This window comes from Rhamphochromis longiceps, linkage group LG4, assembly GCF_057381845.1.
Source record: "Rhamphochromis longiceps isolate RC_006_pf linkage group LG4, R_longiceps_female_GT1.1, whole genome shotgun sequence".
NCBI lineage: Eukaryota > Metazoa > Chordata > Actinopteri > Cichliformes > Cichlidae > Rhamphochromis > Rhamphochromis longiceps.
In genome coordinates, this window is record NC_140560.1 from 20786405 (window position 1) to 20811644 (window position 25240).

At 42.3% G+C, this 25240-nt stretch overlaps 1 protein-coding gene across 6 annotated transcripts in view; it reads right to left on the reverse strand.

The window, feature by feature from the left end:
• Positions 1-8575: 8575 nt before the first annotated feature.
• Positions 8576-25240, reverse strand: part of LOC146671496 (septin-9-like) — an 83938-nt gene continuing 67273 nt past the window's right edge. For all 6 annotated transcript variants that reach the window (XM_085403716.1, XM_085403718.1, XM_085403717.1 and 3 more), the window contains 9 exons: positions 17762-17971; positions 14851-14979; positions 14657-14738; positions 14231-14368; positions 12785-12902; positions 12151-12246; positions 11950-12046; positions 11237-11288; positions 8576-9922 (listed from right to left, as the gene is read on the reverse strand). In XM_085403716.1, coding sequence (XP_085259842.1) covers positions 9781-9922; positions 11237-11288; positions 11950-12046; positions 12151-12246; positions 12785-12902; positions 14231-14368; positions 14657-14738; positions 14851-14979; positions 17762-17971 — 1064 coding nt within the window. In that variant the 3' untranslated portion in view covers positions 8576-9780. The remainder of the gene's footprint in view (positions 9923-11236; positions 11289-11949; positions 12047-12150; positions 12247-12784; positions 12903-14230; positions 14369-14656; positions 14739-14850; positions 14980-17761; positions 17972-25240) is intronic.

The window sequence follows — 25240 nt, forward strand, 5'->3', positions numbered from 1 at the left end:
TTTCAATCAAAATTAGAAATGTTACTCTGAGACTGAGATAATTAATAGTGCTGCCTGTTGTGCAGTTAGTTTCCAAAACACGTTATTCATGGTTACATACAATTTTAGACTGATGTGGGCCAAAGCCTAGCATAGTAACGTTATTTTGACGGACACATTTTTTGAGTGAACTTGACTTTAAAAATACTTTCTTATATCCAGGTTCTTCCTTTTTGCTGCCATCCTCCTCTCCCGTAAATAAGTGTGTAGACGAAGTCTGTTGGTATTTTTTTGTGATTTTTTCAATGGCTAAACATGTGTTTTTGTAAATGACAACCTTTGATTTTATGGATAAGACATCCATCCAGGTTCATTTTTTACATTTCGGACAGATTTTGGATAGATGTTTAGAAATGAGCATCCTTTTAATGGCTACTGAAAATAACTGTAAAGAGACATAAGCCTTTATTGGACTAAAAAAGCAGACAGAGATACTGGCATATTGTAAGCAACAGCAAAACCTGACTTCGATGGGAAAACAGACAAAGTAATAAACTCATCAAGACATGAGTATTGATCGGGAGACCTCTTGAGGACAAACCCGAACAGGAACTATCCATCGAGACAATTATGGGAAATATCAAGTTCCTGGCTTCACTACAGCGTCTGTCTTCTTGTTTAACATGGAGGAAATTCCCCAGTAAGACACACACATCTACCATTCTTCATTTAACTGAATCCATTTCAGTGTCTTCCTACACTCTCGCCTCACATCCATTTTTCTCTTCTGCTCCGTTCATCACAAACTTACTTCCATCCATCATCCCTGCTGGCAAATGCTTGGCAGAGTGCCTTGGCACTCACCCCCAGGGAGCAGAACACACCCATCCTCCATATTCATCATCCCACATACACTTCATAGATAAAGTAGTAAGGAACTTTCTCGAATTACCAGCATTTATGCAGTCTAAGTTAAAAATATAGACAAACACAACATATTGCAATTACAGAGATGCCACTGAAAGTGTGGGTTGCAGCGGCGCATTTGTATCTCATTAAAGGTGTTCTGTCTTCCGACTAAACATGCAGCTGTGATCAGAGGTTTATGCATATAGTCATGAGCTTGAATCTCACATGCTTTCTTTATATTCCTCTTTATCCAGAGTGGAATGAGTGTACAGCATGCTTCTTTATGACTTTAAAAAACAAGAATTGGGTGCACAAGTTTGAATTTATTTTGGATTTCCTCCAATTCACACAGGGTCTAAGGTTTACAGACAGGTCACACACACCCCCAGTGCTTCTCTCAACAAGCTGTACTTTGACCAGATGCTTTTGGTAGCCATCAGTAATTTTCTGGCATAATTTTGATTGGATATTTGGCCAATCGTCTTGGCAGAATTGCTAGACTTAATTTAAATTAGTTGGTTTCCTGGCACGAGCTCGGCTTTTAAATTTTCAGTAGGGTTGAGGTTGGAGCTTCAGGAAGGCTTGTTTTATCTATTCCAAAACCAGTTTTGATGTGTGTTTGGGATCTCTGTCACATTGGAACAGCCAACTGTGCCCAAGTTTCAACCATTTAGCTACTGATTTGATTTAGCAGCAAAACAGTCCCATGGCATGACGCTACCACAGGCATGCTTTACAGGTGGTAAAGTTTTCTTAGGTGCAAAAGCCTCACTTTTACTCCTCCAAACACGCGTCTTGTCATTGTGGCCAAATAACTCAAAGTTTGTCTCATTAAACGTTTCTCCTGAAGGCATTTGGCTTGTTTGTGTGTGCAGCTGCAAATTTCAGTCAAGCTTTGAGGCTCAGATTTTGGGACATGGGCTCCTTTCTTGGTCAACACCCTCTCAGTCCATGATTAGGTCAAGCTGCCCCCTTGCTGTGGACAGTAATGTTGTTGTTCGGCAGTTCATTGTAGGCTTGGGCCTCGGTGGTTCCTGGGTTGTTCCTGAACATCCAAATCAATTTCCTCTCATCTGAGGGTGTAAGCTTGCTGAGGTGCGTGCCAAAGTGGTGACACAACTAAATGACTTGTACTTATGTTGAATTGTTTTAACTGATTGTTGATAACCAATGAGTGCTGTCAAAAAAGCGTTTTTTATGCTTGCAGAGAGAAATGACGAATTCCACCCCTTATAAAAACATTGAAGTGAGTGTATGTATATATATTTAAGCCAGAGAAAATCCAAAACAGCCCCAAACTTGTGCACCATATTCTTGTTTTTTAAAGTAATAAAGATGCATGTTGCATTAAGAAATCATTAAAAGCCCCAAATTACCCCGACATTTTCGATGGGTGTCGGTAAACATCTGACCACAACTGTACCTACCATTGTGATGCCACCATAACGCCAGTTGTGTTGCCATGTAATGCCATAACACATCAACATCTGCCCTTTCATGAACACTGTTAATACACCATTGCTTTTGATTAACAAAGAGTCGGGTTAAATCTGGGGCTCTGAATGGCTCACTTTGCCAGGGTTAGGGTTAGAGAGTGATTACACCTCTTAATACAACCTGCTGTTGTGTCTACAATATGCCGGGTTAAAGGCAGCACAATGCACAAAAGACCAAATTCGACAAATCTCCAGACAAACAATGTACGAAAATGCGTAAGCGTGCACGGTGACGAGCATGCATGTACGCCTATTCCCATGCTTTCTCGCAGTCATTTCCATAACAGCAGCATAATCGCTGACACACATCTGCGACTGGTTTAATTACTTACAGTAATGAGCCAGAGGCAGGAGCTACCAACGATGCTCTTCTCTCTGTCTCACCTTCTCTGTCTGGATCTCTCTCTCCCTTCTGTCTGAAGTGTTTTATAGCATTGCGTATGTCAACCAGGAGCAGCACGCGCCTACATTTTTGTCTTGCAACCAATTACTGCGACCACATGCTCCAGCTGAAGAGTGTATTCAAACAGTATTTGATATTTAGCCCCTTCTTTGTTTTGTTTTGTTTGTTTGCATCCCATCTTCCCCCAAACCCCCCTCAGCTGCGATTTCTTTGTTTTTCAAACCCTCGCGTCGTTTTGGGAATTTTTCTTTCCAACCGTCATTCCCATGGATACTTGCAAACCTCCCTCTCTGTTCAGTCGGCTAATTGAATTTGCAGCTGACTTTTAATTAACGACGGGGCCGATTTGCATAAAGTCGACTCATTTGCATACGGTCGCAGCCCCTCCCCCATGCATGTCTGAGCGCCTGGCACGGAGCCAGGAGAAAAGGGTGGAAACTGACATTGGCGAGAGGAGCAAGGAGGGAGGAAGGGACGGATGGAGGAGGAGAAGGTGAGGCGTCCGCCAACAAAGGAGACGGGAAACAGCAGATGGAGGAAAAGGAGGAGACAAATGGGGGGGCAAACAACAACAACTCACGCCACTAAGAATGAGCGAGGTGGACATGTAAACACACGCTAAACAAATGTATGCACAGCACGATCAGCTGCATGCACGCGTGCACGTGTGACAAACATCTCGACAGATTTTGCAATCAAGTTAGCTAATTAATAAATCAAAAGGGGGGGGGGGGGGAAACAGCTAGATAGTTATATTCATCTTACAAACAGGTGTTAATTGGAGCCACATTGGCTTCATGCAGATGAGCTCGTGAGGTGCAGTTTAATGTAGTTGAATAAATAAAGCCAAGAAAGACACACAAAGCTCATCTCCTGTTTCAACAGTACATGTGTGACAAGGACAACTCATATCTAAATACATTGACACACCGCTGCAGCCGCCTCCTGCATATTCATGCATTCACACGAGCATTTGTCAGGATGCTTCCTGACCAGAGGGCCTGTTCTGCTCTTATAGGTGCCATCCATCAGCACTGTCTGACCGCTGAGCATGCCCATATCTGTTAATGCCCCCTCCATCGTGTGAGGCTAGCAGCCTGTACCTAGAAATATCGTGAGGTTGCGCGTGCATCCACACCGCAATCTGGCAAAAGCTGTAAAGTTGTCAGCGAGGATTAAAACAGCTGGAACGACGCAATCTGCAGTCAGGGTGATATACTCTGTGTGTAAAACGTAACGCGAGTTCGAGCAGACATATCATGGCGATCCGCACAAAAACAAACTGTTTCTTTCTCTCATTGAGGCGCCAACTTCATTAGTATCCATAAAGCACGCAGCTCATTAATGAATGTCATTAAGACAGGCGGCGAGGCGCTGGGTGGGTGCCAACAAGACGACTGCTGGGTGGCTCGCAGGGAAGAGGATGAGCCCGGGCCAGCGGAGATGCAGCTGCTTCTCTCCCGTCTGGTTCCCGGGAGACGTGGAGACAGGCAGTTTGAGAATGTAGCCAGGAGGGGGGAGGTCTCAACTTGAGATGGGGGCGAAGGGTCAAGCTCACTAGGTGGCTGCGGGATGTGGGCGTTGCAGGCGTGCGCCATCTGAATACTGCCGCCATCTTGAAGGGTAAAAAGGAGCGAGTCGCCATTTTGAAGCGCTCAGCATCGGGGGAGAATTGGACTTTAAGGCATGACAGAGACATCTCAGACGTCTCCTCTGGTTGGCTTTGTCTTTTCTCACATGCACAGAGAGCACGGTCGTGTTTATCCTTCCCGGTTATTCAGCTACCTAGTAAATCTTAGCATTAGCGAGATCACATTTTAGAAGATTCGCAGAGATTCATGTGACTGAAGACTGGGAATGGGATGAAAGCGTAACATCCAATGGGGTAGTTGGGGCAACGCGCCCGGACCAAGAAGGTAGGAGGGCCCTGCACATCACAGAGAATGCTTCTATCATGCTAAGGCGCCCAGAACCAAAGCCTGACTTTATTTATATAATATACACTTTCCTTATTCAGTTTTAGACGTGCAATTATTTGCTCAGTCATTTTGATTCTGATTGTATTAAACATTTGATTAAAACAGGCATCTTTCCTGAATTTCCTGATTTGCGTTTCCTGCCATTTGTACAAAAAAGTCTCCTATGCAACAATTTGTTGTTCAGTGAGCATCTTTTAAAGCAGTTAGCTGGCGCGGCGGCAATTTTAAATGATGTTTTGCAAGAAACGCATTGCTCATAAGGAAGAATGAGAGAAGAGAGCAGGGTGAGAACGCTGCTGGGATTTAAGCAGTACTATCAGTGACTTTGCCAAGCACACCATTCTCCAGATTATGATGTGGGTCTGATGGGTGAGTATTTTGACTGGTTTTGTGGAGGATTGAAACATTGTTGCCACTTATATGTTGAAAATGTGCACTCACAATATGTGTTTATGATGCATGTAGAAGCCAGAGTTATTATGCCTCTGAATGGGATTAAAGGCCAAGGAGTTCCCAAACAACAACCTTTTGAAACTTCAGCCTTCATTTTGTTACATTTACCTGAAATCTTCAGATGTCATCATGTTGACAAGTCACGTATACGGTGTAATGCTTGATAGAGCACTCAAAGCCACCTTTGGAGTTTTTCCTGATGCAGTGGGTTTCTTTTAGAACACAAACTACTCACAAAAGGAAAACACAACCTGATGCCTGCACCACAAAACAGATTTTAGCTTATCCAGGTAACTTCAGGGCCTGGGTTTTCTCTGCTATGAAGGTGGCAAACTTCCAACCCAGGTCAATTACCCCGATGCTGTGAAACTAACCTACTAATTACTGATTACTTCCCCAAGTAATCCCGTTACTTTACTGATTACTTATTTTCATAAGTAATTAGTTACTTAGTTACTTTTTAAAAACACGATCTACAACCTGAAGAGGTGATAAAGCGATAGCTCTTTCAGCCCAGTTCTACTTTTTCTGCATAATCCATCATACAAAATGTAATCAAATGGAAAAGTATCTTTTTTTAAAGTTTTTTTTATTATTTTTAATCTTTTAACTTTATGCATCAAGCAAAAATTTAATTATATGCAACATTCTCTGAGTTGAATAAATTAGTTTAACATTTAAACCTATTTCCTACACATTCCAGCACATAAAATATTTTTTGTGTTTACACTCAGTCTTTCAAATAGATGCAAGTAAAACACAGCAGAATATAAATAAAGTCAAAGACTCAGCGGTCCTGTTGCTCTATTTTCACCTGTAAAGCAGCACTCCGGTAGGCGGAGGTTTACCCTGGTGCAGGTGTGCCGCGGTCAGTTGAAGAATCCGCGAGTTTCTCTGTGAATTTCCCGTTACGTCGTTGCGCACTCGGTGTTTTCTTGGAAGTTTAGGGGGTTTTTCGCTGTAAAAAGTTTTCTTCCCACGCACAATGGACACTAATGTTTTTGTCACTTTTTATGGAATCAAACTCAAAGTAAGGTCAGTACTTCCACGCTTTAAACACTGCACGCTCATACTCTCTCCCGCACTCGATATGTGATCCATTGTTGATCTGCACACAGCTGTTGTCACTAACGTCGCACTCGCTTACGTCACTGTCATGAGACATTCTCGCAAAAAAAAAAAAAATCACGGTTTTAGTAACGCAGTAACGCCGCGTTCCTACGGGAAAGTAACGGTAATCTAATTACCGCTTTTGCAATAGTAATCCCTTACTTTACTTGTTACCTGAAAAGTAATCAGATTACAGTAACCTCTCAGACCTCTGTGGGTGCAAGGAGGGTCTAAAGCGTTTTACTACAATCTAAAGTCTTTGTTTCCCTGCTGAGGATGAGTAAGAAATAAAAACTGTTTGATCAGTTATTCTTTTGTTGTAATGATGCTTCTTGGAAATAAATCTTATACCACTGGAAAGCCTCTTTATTTCCTCTTGAATGGTGGTGCCTCATTTGCAAGGAAAATGCATTTGTGGCGGAAAACAGCTTCTGCGACTGAGTGTTGTTCTGAGCTTCAGGTGCCGACAATCATCTAGTCTAGACAATCTCTGGCCTCACAGGCCTGCCACGACTGCTCTTCACCCTCAGGCCCGTTTGCACTGGTGTCGGCAACATGTACACTGGAACGTGAACATGTGGAGGAACGTTATGCTCAGCAGTAAGTCCAGATTCTGCTGCAGTTGGATCATGGAGTTTAAGTGTGAAGATTGCCAACTGTGCACAGATAGGTAACAGTTTTTGGTGTAGGCAGTGTGATGGAGAGATGCTGCAACTTCCTTACTGGAAGAACGAGTTATCATTAAAGGCTTCAAATCTCCACAGTCTAGGACTGTACCGCTCATGCCATCCTGGTTGAAGAAGCCATCCCACAGCAGTGTATGACCAAGCTGCTGACCGGCATGAGGCAGAGGTAGGAGGCTGCTGTGGGCATGTATGGTTCTTCCACATGTTACTGAGGCATCTCTGTTAACTGAATAACTTGTTAAATTTCCAAGATGTCTTGTTTTGTCAGACTTCGATCCTCACATGCAATAAACTACACCAAACAAGAGTTAGTAGCAGAATAAGCTGTTTGGCAAGAGAAGATTTGGCAGATTTTTCCATGGGTGTAACCCACAAATGCATTTTCCTTATAAATGTGGCAACACTTACGGGGAAATAAACAGGCTTTCCCAGAGTGTAAGATTTATTGCCAGGAAGCATTGTCAGAACAAAGACACAAATTTCCTTATTTTTTGCGCTGTGTTTAGATTCCTTGATTTTTTTCCCCCCTGTTGGCTGCAAACTTTTTCATTGTTCTATAAGCATCAATATGTGATCCTAAAACTGGACATTTACAACAAAAAAACCAAAACAAAAAGTGTTAAATCTGTTATTACATTTATTCTCTACTTGCTCTCAGCATACTGAAGACCACCAAAGACCTGTTGTTCAATCAAATACTGAATTAAAATCCATCAGATCCCCAGCCACATCTGATGGCTGGGGATCTGATACTATAACAAGAGTTATAGTATTGATAAGTCTGTTAACTTAAACAGATTGTCTGTATTTTGCTTGAGCTCTTCACATTTTTCTTGTAGCCTCTCTGTGGCCACTGCACTACTTCTTCCTGGAGCCTTCACCCAGCACTCTTAGATCAGCACCCATCTGTCTTTGAACCACAGCGGCTGGCCAAAAAAAAGTCACCTCTTGGCTTTAACTAAGGAAATAGTGTCTTCCATGGGACCGAAGGTCTAGGTTCATCAACTGATGACACAGGCATATTCCAAGCTGTCACAGCTGATGAGCTGCAAATGAAGCTTCAGTTTAGACCTGAGAGTCACTGAAGTTCCCTCTGGGCCGATTCCACTGGCGTCAAGTCCTTCAAAAGGAATCAAAGTAAATATTTTACTTGACACGAGTCTGTTTGCCGCGTTTACATTCTCTTGCTGCTTCAATACCTCAGGGCGCTGACGTCTGCACATACCCTCACTGATCCCGAAGGTCTCGCCTTCTCCAATGTCGTGCCGAGGAAGAAAAGATGCACTCATGCGTTCAAGTAATTAGCACTAATCAGCTTTGCACTGACCTAGTAGGCAGCCATATTGATTTCAGGGGCTAATCAAGAAGAAGTTTAATGACACGGCAATTAAAGTGCTCCAGTAAGTGAATTACACCTGCAATTAAATGCTATGGAAAAGCCATTGTGGGAGAAAATTATCTAAAATGTCATCAGTGTATACATTTAAACGTTAAGGAGTGACTTCTTTCGCTGACTGGACTTCTTCTAGGCATTGTAAAAATATAAGAAAAAAAACAATATTTACAACTTCAATCTTTATTTCTTTCAAATAAGATAAAAGAAAATTTGTTATCAATAATACAAGTACAAAAATGTATCAGAACACAGACGAATATACAGGACAGAGCATGACAGTGAGAGCTTAGGAAGTAATATGTGGATGAAAGAAAGATCCTCGGTACATGATGGGAGGAAAAACAAAGTGGGCTGGTCAGTGGAAGACTAGATTAAAAAAAAAAAGAAGAATTTAAGGGGACTGGATAACGTCGAAATGTAGTCAGCCTGGCACCAACAACCGTGCTCTCTTACCAGTTTTGGCCAACATGCTATGAAAAAGCACAAAAACCCTCCAATAAATAAGGCGCCATGACGGGCCCAAAGCAGGGGAAGTGTGTGTGTTACTAATCTGAATATATGGACTACAACTGACGGCGTTCACATTTTATATCGTGCATAAATACTTTATCATCTTAAATCACTCTTAAGATATTTCTATTCATAAACAATGACATTTATAAGTGGGAATTAAAAACAACTTTTAAAGAGAAACACGAGCTGCGACAGAAAAGTTAAGTCAAGCGTATGAGGTGCTCTCTGATAACCCTTTTTTGGGAGTGGGGGGGGAGGGGTTAACTAAGGGGGAGAGAGCTGAGTGAAGCTGCACTGCTCACACTTTACATTACTGTGTGTTACATGTTGGCAAAGCGCTGCCTGGCCCTTCTCCAACATGCTTTATGCAGTGATCAAGTGCAAGTATCATCACTTTTCACACGTCGCTATAAGTGTGTGCTTAGAGGAAAAAACAAAACTGTGGCCCACATTCCTACAGGCGCTGCTAAAAACAAAACACCAAAATCTGCAAAAAGAAAAGTGGACGAGTTTAATATGTTAAGTTTTAAGGCACTTCAGTGTCAGTTCGTTCGGTTTGGTGGAAGCTGAAATTTTGGCACCACAAATATTAACTGTAAGCAGGTAAAAATCCCTCTCTCGGTCAGCGATACTGAGGGGATTTATTCATGAAGCAATAAACTGACATAAACCGTCCATTCAGCCACCAAAAGTCACCGATAATGAAGTCCCTCTGGCAGGCGTTTGAGTTTTTCGCACCCTGTGAGGTGGGGCAGGAGGTTTGGAGTGGAGTGGGTTGGAGTGAAGTTGAAGGACTGTTGCTGAACATCAGAGTCTCAGAACAAACGAGTTACGCTGTGATGGCGGCAGGCGGCGTCTACATCTCGTGGGCGGTGAGATGATGTTCTGGGATACCGTTGGCATGAGCCACCATCGTGTTATTCTCGTTGAGGCGCCTCACGCGATACATTTCATAGTGGATGCTGCTGGTGATGTCCTTAATGTTCTGCATGTGGGTCCTACAAACAAAAACACACACTGTGGCATCACAGAAGTGTCCGTCCATCTCAAACCATCGCAGTTTTTACATTTTCTACTCAACCACCTTAAAATTTAGGGTACAAAGTGTGGACAGATAATTACTGCTGTAAAAAACACACACCTTTGTATATATGGATTTTTAAAGAGGCTCGTTCACACACTGAGAAGTTGTTTAAATGAACAAGGATCTCAAAAACTTGAAAAACTGAAGTTTCCAATGGTGTTTCTCGATGTATTCAAGGGCAATTTTATTCTGTTCTATATAAACTGAATCTGGATTTGCAGTTTCAGATGATGAGCTGGTCAAAATTTATATTAACAAACTGAAGCAGTCTCATTCTTGAACACAAACACACTACCTAAAACACCGAAAAACACAACTACAGACCATTTCTACATGGTATATAGAGACAGTGAAACCAATTCTCTACGTTTCACTCATCCTAAGAACTGCAATGTTCGAGCACACGACAGGAAACTATGGTCACTTTATCTCGAGTTTGAAAATAAAAACTACATTTACTTTAACATGCTGACTGGACACATCCTCCTGCTCCTTTGTGTCCTTTATTTTGCCTTACAATAACCTCAAACGGTTTTGAATCCACCTTGATCCAGCATGTACCTGTGAACTACCAGCACACTTGCAGTGTCAGACAGAAACCGCTCAAACCGTGTCTTTAACTGTTGTGTGTGTCTGACTTGAATCACTCCAGCTGTCTTGACAGACAACAGCTCATGGTTTTTTTTTGCACTTTGTGCCTGTAAACATGTCTCATATCAGTTTTTCCCTCTGCAAATTTGCGTTTCTGCTTTTACTGCACTGGGACTGTGATCACTATAAAACAGGTGGATTCACTGAAGCAGGACGCCTCTTGTCAATGTTAACGCATCATCACGATCACTGCGATTAAAATTTTTTTACGCCATTAACCAATCAGGAGCGCAGAATGGACAAACTTTGGACAAACTGCCCGAATTGCGTTGACAGAGACATTTCAGGGATTTTGCGTCATTTTGCGCTCCAGATGGGTTAATTGCGGGATGATGGATAAATCCGTGTTAACGCATTAACACTGGCAGCTCTATTAAAAACACTTACATATTCATTCCTATTGCTACTACATACATGTGACACATGTGATTCATGAGACTGATCAACCACATGCAGATTGAGTCTCCCTCTCTGTGTCTAAAATTACAAAAATCCCTTTATTTATGATGAATCTGTGCCAGATCCTCATCTGGCATAAACCTGTGGACTTGCAGACTAGTAGACAACATGCACTCACCTGATGAGGAGATCCCGTAAATAGGCAAACTCACAGTGGGCTATGTTCTCAACTGCAGAGAGAGAAGCTTTGAGTTAGAAATGATCAAACGGGAGTTAAAACAGGTGCTAACAGGCTGCAGAAGCTTCATGAATAGCTGGTGCTGAGATTCTTTAAGAGTCCAGCAGGTGGAGTCAGTGATCCTAGTGTGATGGCTCCATGCAGCAGGCCATCTTGCCCTCACCTGCTGCAGCTTTCATCCACTTTGAGTATTTTCTGAGGAGATTAACTGCATCAGAATTTCCCAATGATGTGTGCCTGTGTGTGTCAGCACAGGCACACTCTGCAGGAAATTAAACTTCCTTTATGAGGCACTTGATAAAGGGGTGGGGCCTCCTGTCTGGAGTAGCTAACATAAACTGGAATTAAAAATGACTAAACTTACACATTTTCTCTGCTCAGTGCATATCCAATGTGAGGATTCAGCAGACATACTCTTTGTATGGGAATGAGAGAGGTTGGGACACCAAGTAAACAATCAGGCGTCTTCATAGCGACTGTCTGGTGGAGGCCTGAGTCAGCTACATGGCACACGACTGCTGTCTGGAGAGCTGAATGGAGCATTGTTGACACTCTGTGACCAGCTGACTCCCAGAAACCCTCCCTTCTTTTTTCCCCCCTTTTCTTTTTTGCTAAAAGTGCATCATTAATATAAATACAAACGAGAGTTGTACCTTCAATGGTTCCCCACTTGGTCTTCCTCCCCAGCAACCTCCTGCCGTTGACCTGGTACTCCTGATCACTTCCCACCACAGCAAATGGGATCATCTCCTGTTCAAAAGGTTAAAAGTAAACGGCTATTAGAGTTAGAAATCCTTACAGAATGGATTTCAGATAGAGCCCAAAGTCCTGCTTGGTGATGCTGCTGCCCTTACCCTGATCTTTTCATTGATCATTCGGTCCTCTGCGTCCTCATCAAATTCCTTCTGTGGGTATACGTCAATCCCATTGGCTCGCAGCTCTTCCCTGATCTGGTTAGAGCATGTTCAAATATACACACACACACACACACACACACACACACACACACACACACACACACACACACACACACACACACACACACACACACACACACACACACACACACACACACACACACACACACCAAATCTTTAACCCACCACAAGTCTCTTAATCTCTGGACTAATTAGGCGGCTGTTCTTGATGTATCCTTCTGAGAGATCAAACAATTGTACCTAAATATGCACAGGATGCAGATTAAGGTTGCATTAACGCTAATCTATGCCAAAAGTTTGGGCTTAGTCGCTAACTGCAACAAACAAAACGCAAAACCCTCACAGGATGTACGCCTAAACCTGTGTGCACACAGAGTGTGTTAATGAGGGAAAGGGAAATCCTGAGATCCTTGAAAACAAAGCCAATAAAAACCTCATAAAGGGGTCAGCTGTTTAAAAAAAAGTAAAGGCAAGCAGAGAGCAAAAGGGTAAAAGAATATAGGGATACTTCAGAGAAGTTGCAATGCCACTAAAATCTAATAGATGTTACCTTCTTTTTGAAGAAGTCTCTCTCCTCCAGCGTGAGTGTATCTGCCTTGGCAATGACTGGGACGATGTTGACCACTTTACTCAGACGTCTCATGAATTCGACATCAAGAGGCCGAAGACTGAGGAGACAACATGAGAGAACCGGGAGGAAGACATTAGATTTAAGAACAAAAGCACAGGAAATTGTAACGCAAAGCTCTCGCACCAGAGGGCAGATGTTCCTAAGAAACGTCCCAGATGGAGGAACATTTACAGTTCCAACTTCTTATCATGCACCCATCATTACACAGAGTATGTGAACATCTGCTTGATACAGTTAGGGGAAGCAGCTAAGGCCTTTCCCGCAGTTTGAGAAAGCATCTGCATGTGGTTAGAGCAGCGGATTCTGGCCTGGCTAACGACTCTTTCACACAGGCTGCTCGTTGTCAACAACAAGGCTTGTGCACTCGAGAAAGAGCACGCTGAGAAAGACAAAAGTGCAGAATTGATTGCATGCACCCAGACACACACAGAGTCTCTGTCTCTTGCGTCCTTCCTGCCTCTCCCCCATTAGGCTTTTTAAGGCAAGCCTGGAGCAGCTGCTGGCCGGGCCATGTGACATCTGCAGTGTTGGATCAACATGAAACGCTGCTTGCTGGAGACGGGGGGGGGGGGGGCATTCACACCAGGCCCCTGCCTGAGTAAAGACATGCCATGAGACAAAAATTAATAGAGGTGCAGCATTTGCTCTGTTATCAGTTGTGTCTTTGTGTGCGTGCTCCAAAGGGGATGACAGTCCACAGCTGCTTCAACATTTTCCCAAGACCAGTCGCTGCACTCGACTCGAGTTACACCAATGAAAAAATAGGAATATAAAAGAAACTATGAGCTGCATGGTGAATTATCATGTGTTCACCGAACGCCTAATTCCTTCTGCTAGTATACCCAGACCCCCCTGAGCTCCGATCGGTGCAGGTCTGAACCAAGAGAGCGCTGAGAGGGAGAGTAAACCGGACGGTTCGATGAGAGCCAGATGTGTGGGCCTGTGAGAGGTCCAGGGAAAAACTTAGGATACTGAGCTGCTTCGGGGCCTGGCGAGAGCAGCCCATGTCTCCAGAGTGTGTGGGCCGGATAGAGAGTCCTTGTGTGTGTTCAATAAGAGGGGGTAACAAGGCAGAGAGATCTGCTTCACATTTAAAAAGTTAAGAACAAAGACAGCCTATACCAATATATGCTGACATGCACAGGCAAAGCACAGCGTTGCTGTCTGTAACAACAGCAGTTATTTAAATTCCAGTTGATGTAATTGTTTCGTATTGTCACCAAGTCAGACTTTTAGAAAACACAATGTCTGTTTACAAGAAAACTACAGAGCATAAAGAACAGCTTGTGTGACAGGAATCAGCACTGATGTTTTTTTAGATGTGTCTTTTTGAGATTTAAAACTACGACTGTGGTGTGTCATTACCAATGTCCAGTTGGGGGGATGAAGTATATGCAGCAGTGGACTCTGGAGTCTGGGATCCTTTTCTTCCTGTTGATATTGATTTCCTCCTGCAGGTACGCCTCGTACTGATCATTAATGAACTTCATGATGGGCTGCCAGCTATGCCATGGTGGAGAAAGATAATTGAAGAGGGAGAAGGAGAGAAGAGGGAGGGGAAAGAAGGGTAAGGGGGTGGAAAAGGAAGACAAGGGACAGATCAGTAAAAGGAGGAAGAGGAGGGGCTCAGGGAGACAAAGAAGAGGAGGAAGGACAATGATAGAGATCAGGTAAAGTAAGAAAGCAGGAAAAGCAAGAATAAAGGGGAGGACATCTGGTTAGAAACTCTTGTCATTATGAACTCTTATAATGCTTATATGGTTGTTGCAGCAACGTTAAGTTGTAGCCTACCAGTTCTCATTGTTGATCTGGTCTCCAAAGCCTGGTGTGTCAATGACTGTCAGCTTCATTCTTACACCCTTCTCCTCGATGTCTGCAAACAAAAGCACATAAGAACACTGTGAGCCAGCACAGCAGCAAACTGCTGTAACACAAACAAGCAGTGAGAATGCAGATGGGCATAAGCCAGTTGTCGTGAGTTGTACCGTGACTGATGGACTTGATTTCCACTGTTTTGGGAATCTTCTCCTGGGCTGTAGCCAGCACAGACTTACGGCTGACTTTAGACTTGAACAGCGTGTTCATCAGAGTAGACTTTCCCAGGCCGCTTTGTCCTGTAAGCAAAAAACAAACAAAAAAAATGACAGGCAATGAGAAAAAAAACACTTCGACAGTGACTGCTTACACAGTGGGGAGCCAACGGTTTACACAATGGTGCCATAATAAAGCCAAACAAGATTCTATAAAATGACCCTGCTTCACTCCAACAATTTCAGAAGCTGTGACACCTGTCTGCTCAAACACTGCCAACAAAGCACACCAGTTTACTTCATATGCAGTAAGTGATGAGAAAAAGGGGCAGCTGCAATGAGCCAACAGCAGGACAGGACAAGCAACAGCCACAACTGCTATGCCTATGGTTGTCTTTTGTCATCTGCTATACAAGTCTCCAACGATTGCATGTGCACAAGAGTTTGGGCGTTTCCCCTGTCTAATTTCTCCAGCTCCTTTCTCTCAGCTGCCTCTCTCAACAAGTCTCATCCCGTGGATGTGGGATGAGATCCAGTCCCTCCGTTGTAATTGCAGCTTGTAATAGTAGTCCCCGTTTTGCTCTGCAGCCTCGATGAGTTTGGCTGATTTGTCCACCTGCTGCAGGTTCTGGTTAGAGTTTCCTAGCAGAACGAGATCTAGTGTCTAAAGCTGAAATCCATGACTGTTTATTTGGAGTATGTTTGACTGCGGGAATTCTTCTTGGGAAGCAGCTTAATGACATTGTGGGCCACCACAACCGCAACATCAACCTCTGGGAAAAATGGCACAGGAAAGGCTGGGGCTAGATGACAAGCAGAGACTGAACTGAAAAAAATAAAATAAAATGAGCAAAGGGAGTGTTCACTAGTAAATTAACTGTGAATGGTGATGCTGTTTTGGATGGAGGTTAGTTTTACTTTGGTATCCTGTGGAGGCAGCAGCATATGAAACACTAAAGCTTTTTTTTAATAGCCCTAAAATGCTAATACGACATATGGCACTTATGAGCCACTCAAAATAACAGCAGGGGAAATAGCATGACTGCAACAGCCACACCCAGAAATACACAAATGTAACTCCTTTAATCTTATAACTACCAGTTCAAGACACTTTCTGATCAGATAACAACACCGATGCTCTTGTTTTGCTACAGTAAGAGGATAAAATGCTCCCCCATCCGGGCAAATTGAAACAGACTTAATTTATCAGCTGTCTGTCTATATGGATGAGACCCCCTGTGACCCTTGGACCTCATGCTAACATCACCACGGGTTAATGAAGAGCTGTTTGGAGGGGCCCACTGGGAAATGACCATTCAAAGTTCAACCTCAGGTTAAGTCAACATTCAGAACTTTGATTTATGGATATGCACTCGCATGCACAGCAGCACACACTCCACGCAAACACGGATTCACAGAACAAATATGAAGCTCAACAGCTGGAAGTTAAAGGACTCAAAAGTCCACGTGGAAATTAGCATTTTATCTGCTACTGTGCTTTGGCAGTACTAATGCCACTGTGAGCCGTGTCCAAACTTGCTCCAACAGCTGCTTTCTCCAAAGTGTCTGCATCCATCATCCTACCGCTAACAACCATCACAAAACAGTGAGGTGGTGCCAAAATCCCACAAGTGCTTTCTGTATGAGGTCAAAGTCGTACAGATGCTTTTTAAACTGTTAAATTGTGTCTGGCAGCAAACATTTTCACAAGAAAAAGCAAACAAGCTGGAAGGAAATTTTTTAAAAATGACACTCAAAGTTATCACAATTCATTATCTTACCAAAAAATTTGTTCTCTTTCTATCGTCTCGCTATCCTGTTTGGATGTAGGGGTTTCCCCCCGGGTGTCCTCTTCCTTTATAGACAAGGAAGTAAATCCACCTGCTCTGTTAGTTTTAAACTGTTAGATTGTAGCTACTGCACCTGGGCCTAAGCATGACTGATGTTTTATAATCAGTCCATTATCACTCCATTTGTTTAACAGATGAGAATTAAAATAATGAAAATCCAGTGAAAATGCGTTTTTTTTTGTTGATTTTCGTTTCACTTTTGCTACAATTTTTGGAGGGGAGCATAAAGTCCTCTATGCAGGTAAAAACCATCAGTTATAAAGATGCCAAACCAATTATCCAGTTCTTAAAAACCATCAATTGTTCCTACATTGTGATACAGTTAAATAATTTCACCTTGATATTTAAAAAAAAAAAGACACCCAAAAAACCATGGAAACCAGTTTTGTTTAGTTGTGTTTACCCACTCAGGCCTGGGGCTGCTTTCAAGCACATTTTTTTTTTATTTGAGGATGAGACAGACCATGTGTGGAGACGACATGCAGGAGACGTAAAGCAGTGAGATTGGGTGGGCTCGATGGTGGCCTGTTTGATCCTGAGGTGTGTAATTAGCTCCTATTTTAAAGGTGTCTGATCACAGTGATGAGTATGCCCAATTAAAAAAAACAAAATAAAAGAAAAAAGCTTCAGGCTTATATTTAAACTTGATTAGAAAAAAAAGCATCATGACTCAGTCTCAGCTCTAGTTATACATAACTGAGGTTATTGTGAGACTTAAGTGTATACAACCATCAATGCAACCATTTATTTGCAGAAGGCCACACTTTTGAGTAAAGATGGGAAATATTATTTCAACCTGAACATTTGCTAGCAGTAGTTATCCACAGTGAAGCACCAGCTCAAAAGTCTTACTCAAAGGCACCTCCTGGAATTATTTCTAATGCTTCACATGCATTTCTTTTAATGTGTGAGTGCATAAGCAGCCAAAGATTTGATCACTGCAATGCTATGTGACCGACAACAACTGTGCGAACCAAATCTGGGAATTTTAGTGAGTGCAAACAGGCTCTGCTTACCCACAACCATAATGTTGAGCTCAAAACCCTGCTTCATGGCTTTCCTCCTCATCTGCTCCAGAATGGCATCGATACCCACATAGCTGAAGTCCAACATGGGGCTGCCAGCCTTCTCCCCATACAGTCCACCCACTGCTGGGGACACCATAGCATCAGGCACCACCGCCTCAGACATGGTATTGCTGCTGTAGCTGGAAAACACTTCAGGTCCTGATGTAACACAAACAGAGAAGGCTTGAGTTACTCACAAGTATAATATGGAAGAAGCAATAACAGATAAATGACGCATCTGTGAAAACAGGTACTGCAAGTAAAATGATAGAGAGGTTTAAAAAAAAAGAAAAAAAAAAAAAAGAGGACTTTTTACAAGAATTTCAAGATTCTTGGTTCCTTGGAAATCCATAGGAGGAAGTAATGTACTGCACCAAACTGTCATAGTGCTGAAATATGTAATGATTGACAACTTCCTGTTATAGAACAAACCAGTTCAGCTAAGCAGCTCTTCAGGTGCTGGCAGTTCAGAAGAAAAGCTATCAGTAGAATTAAACTACAGTAAAATCTGTTAATAACACACATACACATTTGAACAAGATGATAGGGGATTCCTGCAGTGTCAGAAAAATGCATCCCTGACTGGGAAAACTCGTGTGAACACCCAGTTAAACAACAGCTTGGATGGTTGATGGCACAAAAAACCAAGTTATAGCTGAAATGGCCTGCATGTTTGCCTAATAGGGGGGAACTTGATTAATTGTGCAAGTGGCCATGCACATCATTGCATCTTTAATGTTTGGTTTTATTCAACCTGTGATGCCCTTTGTAACTGTTTACAAAGTGCTATTAGTTATTGTTATATCTAGAGGAAAGCTCTGGGATCCATCTTCTAGTGAATGTCTGCACAAAAGTTTCTGATAATCCATCTAATGGTTGTTGTTTATTTCAGTCTGGAACAAATGTGGCGGACTGTCTAGAAGACAGACAGAAAAACAACTAAAAGCACCTCCTGACTTTCAAGGTCCTGGTTAGTCTCATGCCAGAACAGTTTATCAACCCAAAAGTAAAACTATCAGAAAATTCGCTCTGTGGAATTAGAGTAGTTTAAAATTGGCAGAACGACATCTCTTCACTTTGTTTTTGTAATGATTAACTTCATGTCCTTCTGTGAAATGCCTGCAGATGTTTGTCTAATCACAAGAGAAATATTAAACTTTTAATGTGTTCACTGAGGTCTGCGCATGCCAAAGTCACCGTACCTCTCGAGCTGTGTATGTGACAAATTTACACGACGGCAGTGTTTATGTCCGTGTGTCATTAGATACACAGTCCATGTACCATGCTACCCCTCGCAAGGCCTCCCTTTCCCTTGCTCTCTACAGTGCAGTGTTACTGTCCTGCTAATGTGAGAGTGGAAAAGAGTGAGACTGGTGAGGTTGAAACCTGATCGACCCACAGCTAACCTGGCTAACACACACAAAAGCCCTGAGTACATGCTTGACTCTGTGCCTTTAAACATGCTGGTTGCCTTGACTTCACACACTCAGAGTTTCCTCTGTTTGAGCGCACAGCTGATCTGTACGTACACATGCAAATATCAGCCCCTGAACTGCCTGCCAAGAGTTTAACAGCTTTTGGATTCCAGCGAATACTCGACCTGTTACAAGGAGAAAGTAGTCCAGACAGCAGGCCAGTTCACCCGTATCACTCTGGGAAATAAATCAACAGGCTGGTAGAAAAGTCAACACACTTCAAACTGGCACTGCACTGATTAATGGAAGAAGAAGAAAAATCTGAGGAATGGCAGTGCTGTAGAAACTCAAAACTAGCTCATGTTAACACGTTAAGTCTTGCTTTTATAATATGCTCCATTGTGTGTGCATCCATGTGTCATAGAGACCCACCTATGGAAGCAGCTCTCCTGGCCTCTTCACCACTTCCTCATCCTGTTCCAAAAGTCAGTCAGCAACTTACAGCGACTCACTGCCCTCCACCTCCCCTCTACACCTCCCCTGTTTCGCTCATGTCTTTTTCCCCTCAGCCTCACCCTTTCCTCCCTGCTCACACTGATCCTCCCTCATCGGTGTTGCCTATTGCACACCAACTCTTAGTTTTCTTGTATCTCTCCTGTTTGAGCCCCTCCTCCTTTCTGCTACTCATTTGGCTTTTAGCTTTGTTATTAAATGTGCTGGATAATACAAAACCTCCATCCTCTTCTTCTCTACACCATGTATTTTCCCTCTGAAATCCCTTGCTGATTTTTTCCTGCGACAGCTTTGTGCTGTAAACAGAGATGTTTGCAGGAGTTAGGACACTGTGGCAACCAGGGCTCCAACAACAGAGCTTCAAAGGCATGATACCAGGGAAAGCATCAAAGGAAAGAGACATGAAATGAACAAGATGGAATACTTAACATATCATCCAACAGCATCTACACCTGCAAAGCACTAAAATATAATGATGAGAAGATCATCTGTACAAGCTTAATCTTTTGTTCGAGCTGAAACATTTAATAGATGGTGGATTGTCAGTTACTTGGATACCTGTTTAATCTAATCCAAAGGCTTTACTGTCAGGACTCGTGCACAACCATGAGCTGAGCATCGACCCATTTTCGAAGGGCATAAAACGGGATAAAAGAAATTTGTTCTTTTTATTGCAACTGTAGATCTTACTTCTGCGGTCCCAGCACAGTCCTCATTCCCAGCCTCTGAGCTTAAACACTTTTCTCCAGTTTGGTATGCACACTTCTCATTTTGTGATCAGTGTGGGTTTAAAACAGGAAGAAAAAGTAGGTTTTATGGAGGTTTTTGGTTCTGTGTAACCTTTGTGGAAACAATCAATTACAGTATTTGGTCTGAGGACTTCCTGAAATGAGCCTCATTTCAGAACAATGCTCAGCACCTCTGCAGCATGTCTGTTCTGTTTAATGTTCAGTTACTATTTGCTCATCTTCCACTGTGGGTGGGAATTATAAAAGCTAAGATACAGAGTGAATGAGAGACGGACAGAAAGAGTTGTTGGTGGTAACTAACTGGTTTCCCAGCCAGGAGTACAAAGGCTCTTCAAAAGATTAACTGTCCTTCATGAAACCAATGTACTGATTTTCTCAAGTCAAAGAAGAATTTAACACCATAAACAACTTGGCAAACATCACAACACCACACAAAAGGAGTCTTGAACCACTACCGTGGGAAACCAAACTCTTCTCTACAATCAAAATGAATCACTTCATTCATGGGTAGGACACCTCTTTAGACCTTTAGCCAACTTTGGTAAACTACAAACCCTACGATGTGGTGAGTGAAGCATCGTATCAGTGGTGCAGAGAGTGTGTCAAAGCATCTGGATACACTGACCATTTATTCACCCTCTGTCATGGTTTTTAGCCAGTAATGGCCTTATAAATGTTAACATTATTATTTTTTACCTCCACCTGGAAATGTCTGGCCCTGATGGCTTAACAGCTGTTGGACATTACCTCAAACCTATCAAACACAATGGGCTGACTGAAAAAATTACTGTTGAGTCAAATAGGGATGTAAGGAATGACATATTGTGGGAACCTCAGGTATTTTAATATGTTGTCATGCAAACTGATGGTGTAAATCCTTTGGAGGTGGATTAAATGAGCCTCTCAGATGGCTTCAACCGGCCACAGCCTTTTAAGAATAATTATATTGGGCCGCTTCTCAACTCAGCATTTTATGTTTCCCCCCCACTAGTTTCAAGTCTGATGGGAAATGGGCATGCAAAAGTTACATTTGAGAGAAAATGCGATGACAGTTGTGGAATAGGTTTGCTTATGTTGCTGATCAAACAGCACAAGCACAGTTTGGATGAATCAGATTTGTTTTTCAGTGACAATTAAGGGTCATTTAAAAACGTCAGTTTCCATTGTTGCTTGCTTAGTGGTAATAAATCACCCCTGGATGACTTGCACATTTGCCATGCCATTCCTTAGCTCTACTGCTCCCCCTGCATCATGGACAAACAAAATTTATTTTAGCTATTGGAAAGCAGAGTGACTCACTGTGATGCTGTTTTCAATTACAGGCACTAAAGAGGTTTTCTCTTTTATTGCTTCCAGCGGCATCAGATTGCTTTGCTTTTTTGTAAATATAGCCAGAAGTCTCACCTCTGCAGCAAAGCATTTCAGAGAAAAACAGCAAGACACAAGGAAAAGAAGAAGACCGAAGTGTGGAGAGGAAAAAAAAAAAAAAAGGCAGACGTGTGCAGATAGGCATGAGATACAGAGGAGAAGCAAAAAGGAAGATGGCTGTCGTTGAGTAGGGGGGAGGTAAACAAGATAAGGTCAGTGAGAGGAGGACAAAGAAAGGCATGCAGAGGGGGAGAAGGAGGGGAGGAAAAAAAAGTGTGGATTGCAGAGATTGTGATTTATTCCAGTTTTGGGCCTGGGGCATTCCTCACTAACTACACACAGGCCTCCAAACTGAGATGCAAATACATTCGAATCCAGCTAAACATCTCCCTGTTCACTGGATGGTCTTTTCAAAAGGCACTAAAACTACAAAGGAGTATGAAGAAAAATGTGACTCTGTCGCCTATGTTTAGATGCAGTGTGGCCAGAACCACTGAGCCATGGCTTAGCTGTCCAGGGTGTTGATCTCAACAGGGTGGTGAGCAGGTCAGAGATCATGTTCCCAGTTTAGGTTGGAAAGAGCTGCACTGAGGTTAGTCCCCTCATGACAAACCTGTGGTTTGACCCTTTGAATAAACTCTGTAGAATTTAGAGGAATCCAGAGAGAGAAAAGGATGGAAACTTGGAGTGTTTGTTATCTGCAACACTGACTCACTCAGGGCATCTGTAAAACTGATTGTACAAAATCTTTCCCTTCATCGCTTCACTTTTACAACTGTTTTATACAACATGCAGGCAGTTCCACAGTTTTTCTACTATTTTAATGAACCATAACGTACACAAATGCTTTCTCTACTAAAGCATTGCACCGAATGATTAAATGCCAGGCTTTAAACAAACACTAAGCTACGGATGATAAGATCCAAACAATTGCTCAAAACCTACAGTCACAAAAACTGTTTTTCAAAGGAAATTAGATTTGTTTTTATCCAACGTTACATGAAACGGATCAAGAATGTAGTAAATGACACTTGCTGTCTAATGGGTCCATTCATCACAAAATGATTTATGATTTTTAATAAAACAAACTCTCAGCCAGCATCGCCCCTGTGTTACACTGTATTACCCAATGTGGGTTTATAATGATAAAATGGCTAACTGATCCCATTAGCACAGCAGAAAACTGCTTTGTTAAACTAGCCATGATTTGGCTGCTGAAACATCTGAGGCGGCTTATTCTAATAATCAATTAGCATTTTGACCACATGTTGTGGATTCCTGGAAACAGCTTCCAAATCCCATCCTTGGAAAGATCTCCACACCTCCTGCTTGCTTGTGTTTATACACCACTTTGCATTTAATTTAATTATTCATCCCCACTCTCCTCCTCAGTTGTGCTCCATCTCCCTCCCTTCACTCCCAACTGTAGGCAGTTTATACAGTAAGTTTCATCCAGATTGATTGCATCCAGGAAAATTTAGGGAACAGCCACGCATATATTAATTTAATCCATTGTATCAACACCAACACAAAGCTGGTGAATTCCTACAGATAACCTTAATTATATTTGATTGAAAAGGTAAATTGAAAGAGTTTGTGTCCAAGCTCCACGTAACAGCAGGCTTAATTTGTTTCATAGCAATGACAGCTCAATAATTTAGTATCCACCACTAGGCATTAATCCCATCAAGCGATAAAATGCACAAGTTCAGGTTAATCTAAGTGCTTGTTTGGAGCTGTATGTCAAAGACACATTGGTTTACTAATCCACTAAATGGGTTTTGAGATCTTTGTTCTTTTTAACAATCTATTTATGGGCTGGTTAAAAACATCTGCTGCGTTTGTCTTCCATTTACATTCCCATACAGGATGAAGGCGGTTTGCAGTCGTGTCTCATCTTAACGCCGCTAGATTTGTTTTGATGGTAACCCAGATGCCTCTTGAGGAGCGTGCGGGCTGCTTCAAATTTTATTTTATTCAATGTGATAAAAACGACTGATTCTCAAGCTGCCTTTTTTATGGTTGATTTCCCACAAGAGATGGTGCAAACACAGCTGAGAAACTTGTGTAGAAGCGATAAAAATGTATTCAATTACATTGAACTGGGGTTCCGGTAGCCCTCCAGCATTGAATCAATTCGATACCCCCAGACCACATGGGTTTACAACACACACAAACACACAAACCCAGTTACCCACCCTCTGACAGTGAAGCCTTTTAATAAAAAGGGGAAATTGGTTTGGTGGCAGTGCAAACACTGACTTTAATAACACAACAGCCTGAGTGTTTTTGCAACAAAGCCGAATTCCCAGACTCATCGTTCAGCTCTCAGGAGAAATGTGCCTGAGAGATTATGTCACCTGCCACTATTTGCCTGGAAATGATATACCCATCTTACTGTGTTCTGCAGATGCTTAAAACCAATGATAATCAGTCTCTTAACAACATACAACTTTGTATTTGCAGCATGCAGCATCAGCATCTAGGGTTACTTTGCAGACAGCAGAGAAATGTAAATTACTGTAATGACAGCAGAAGCCCACAGGTTTGTCTAGACTTCCAGAGGAATGTGTTCGGCCTCTAAGCTGTGGTGGTGCACAAGAGAGCTGTTGTCTTTCTAGGCTCTTCAGCTAATTCTTACACCAAGCAGCTCCAAAAGAAAAAAGAAAGAAAGGAAAAAAGGAAAAAAAAAAATCAAATCACTGAGCGCATCAGGTAAGGTTTCACCTATACATTATTAAATGCATGCATGCCTCAATTTACCGTGCGGACACCCAAGTGCAAGCAAGAAGACTTATTGACTCAATTCAAGGCTCAGGCTGATTTAGTTTCAACTAAACATCTACAGTTAAGGAAATACATTCCACTGCAGCAGATCATGCCTTACAAAAAAATATTCCACCCTAAAGCAACTGCTAAACTTTACCCTCTGAGTTTACACGAAAGCAAAATGAATCAGGAAGTTGTCAGTTTTGTGAGCGTCTTTGTGGCTAGGCTAAATAATACATTAGTTATCCATTACCTATTGGGTACTTGCTGACAGTAATAGAGCATGTGGACTGAACCAATGTAATCTCAGTGAATGGGTCAAAGTGTATCAGTGAAATGGTTAGCTGACAGTGAGTGTGGGTCTAGAGGGGCAGGGGGTTGAGGAATCTGACCTCTGTTCGTGCACACGCCTCACCTTAGAAACAACAGTTAGAAGAAGTGTTATTTAAACAAACAAAAAAAAAAAAGTACAGCGAACTCAGTTGAAAAAGTTCTGCTTTTTTAACATTGCACAGACATAATTATAAATACCAAATTATCTACAAACTAACCAATGTTACTTTAATGCTCAGTTGACTAAAGGTGGACTTAGAGGGCAGCTGTCCTTCACTATT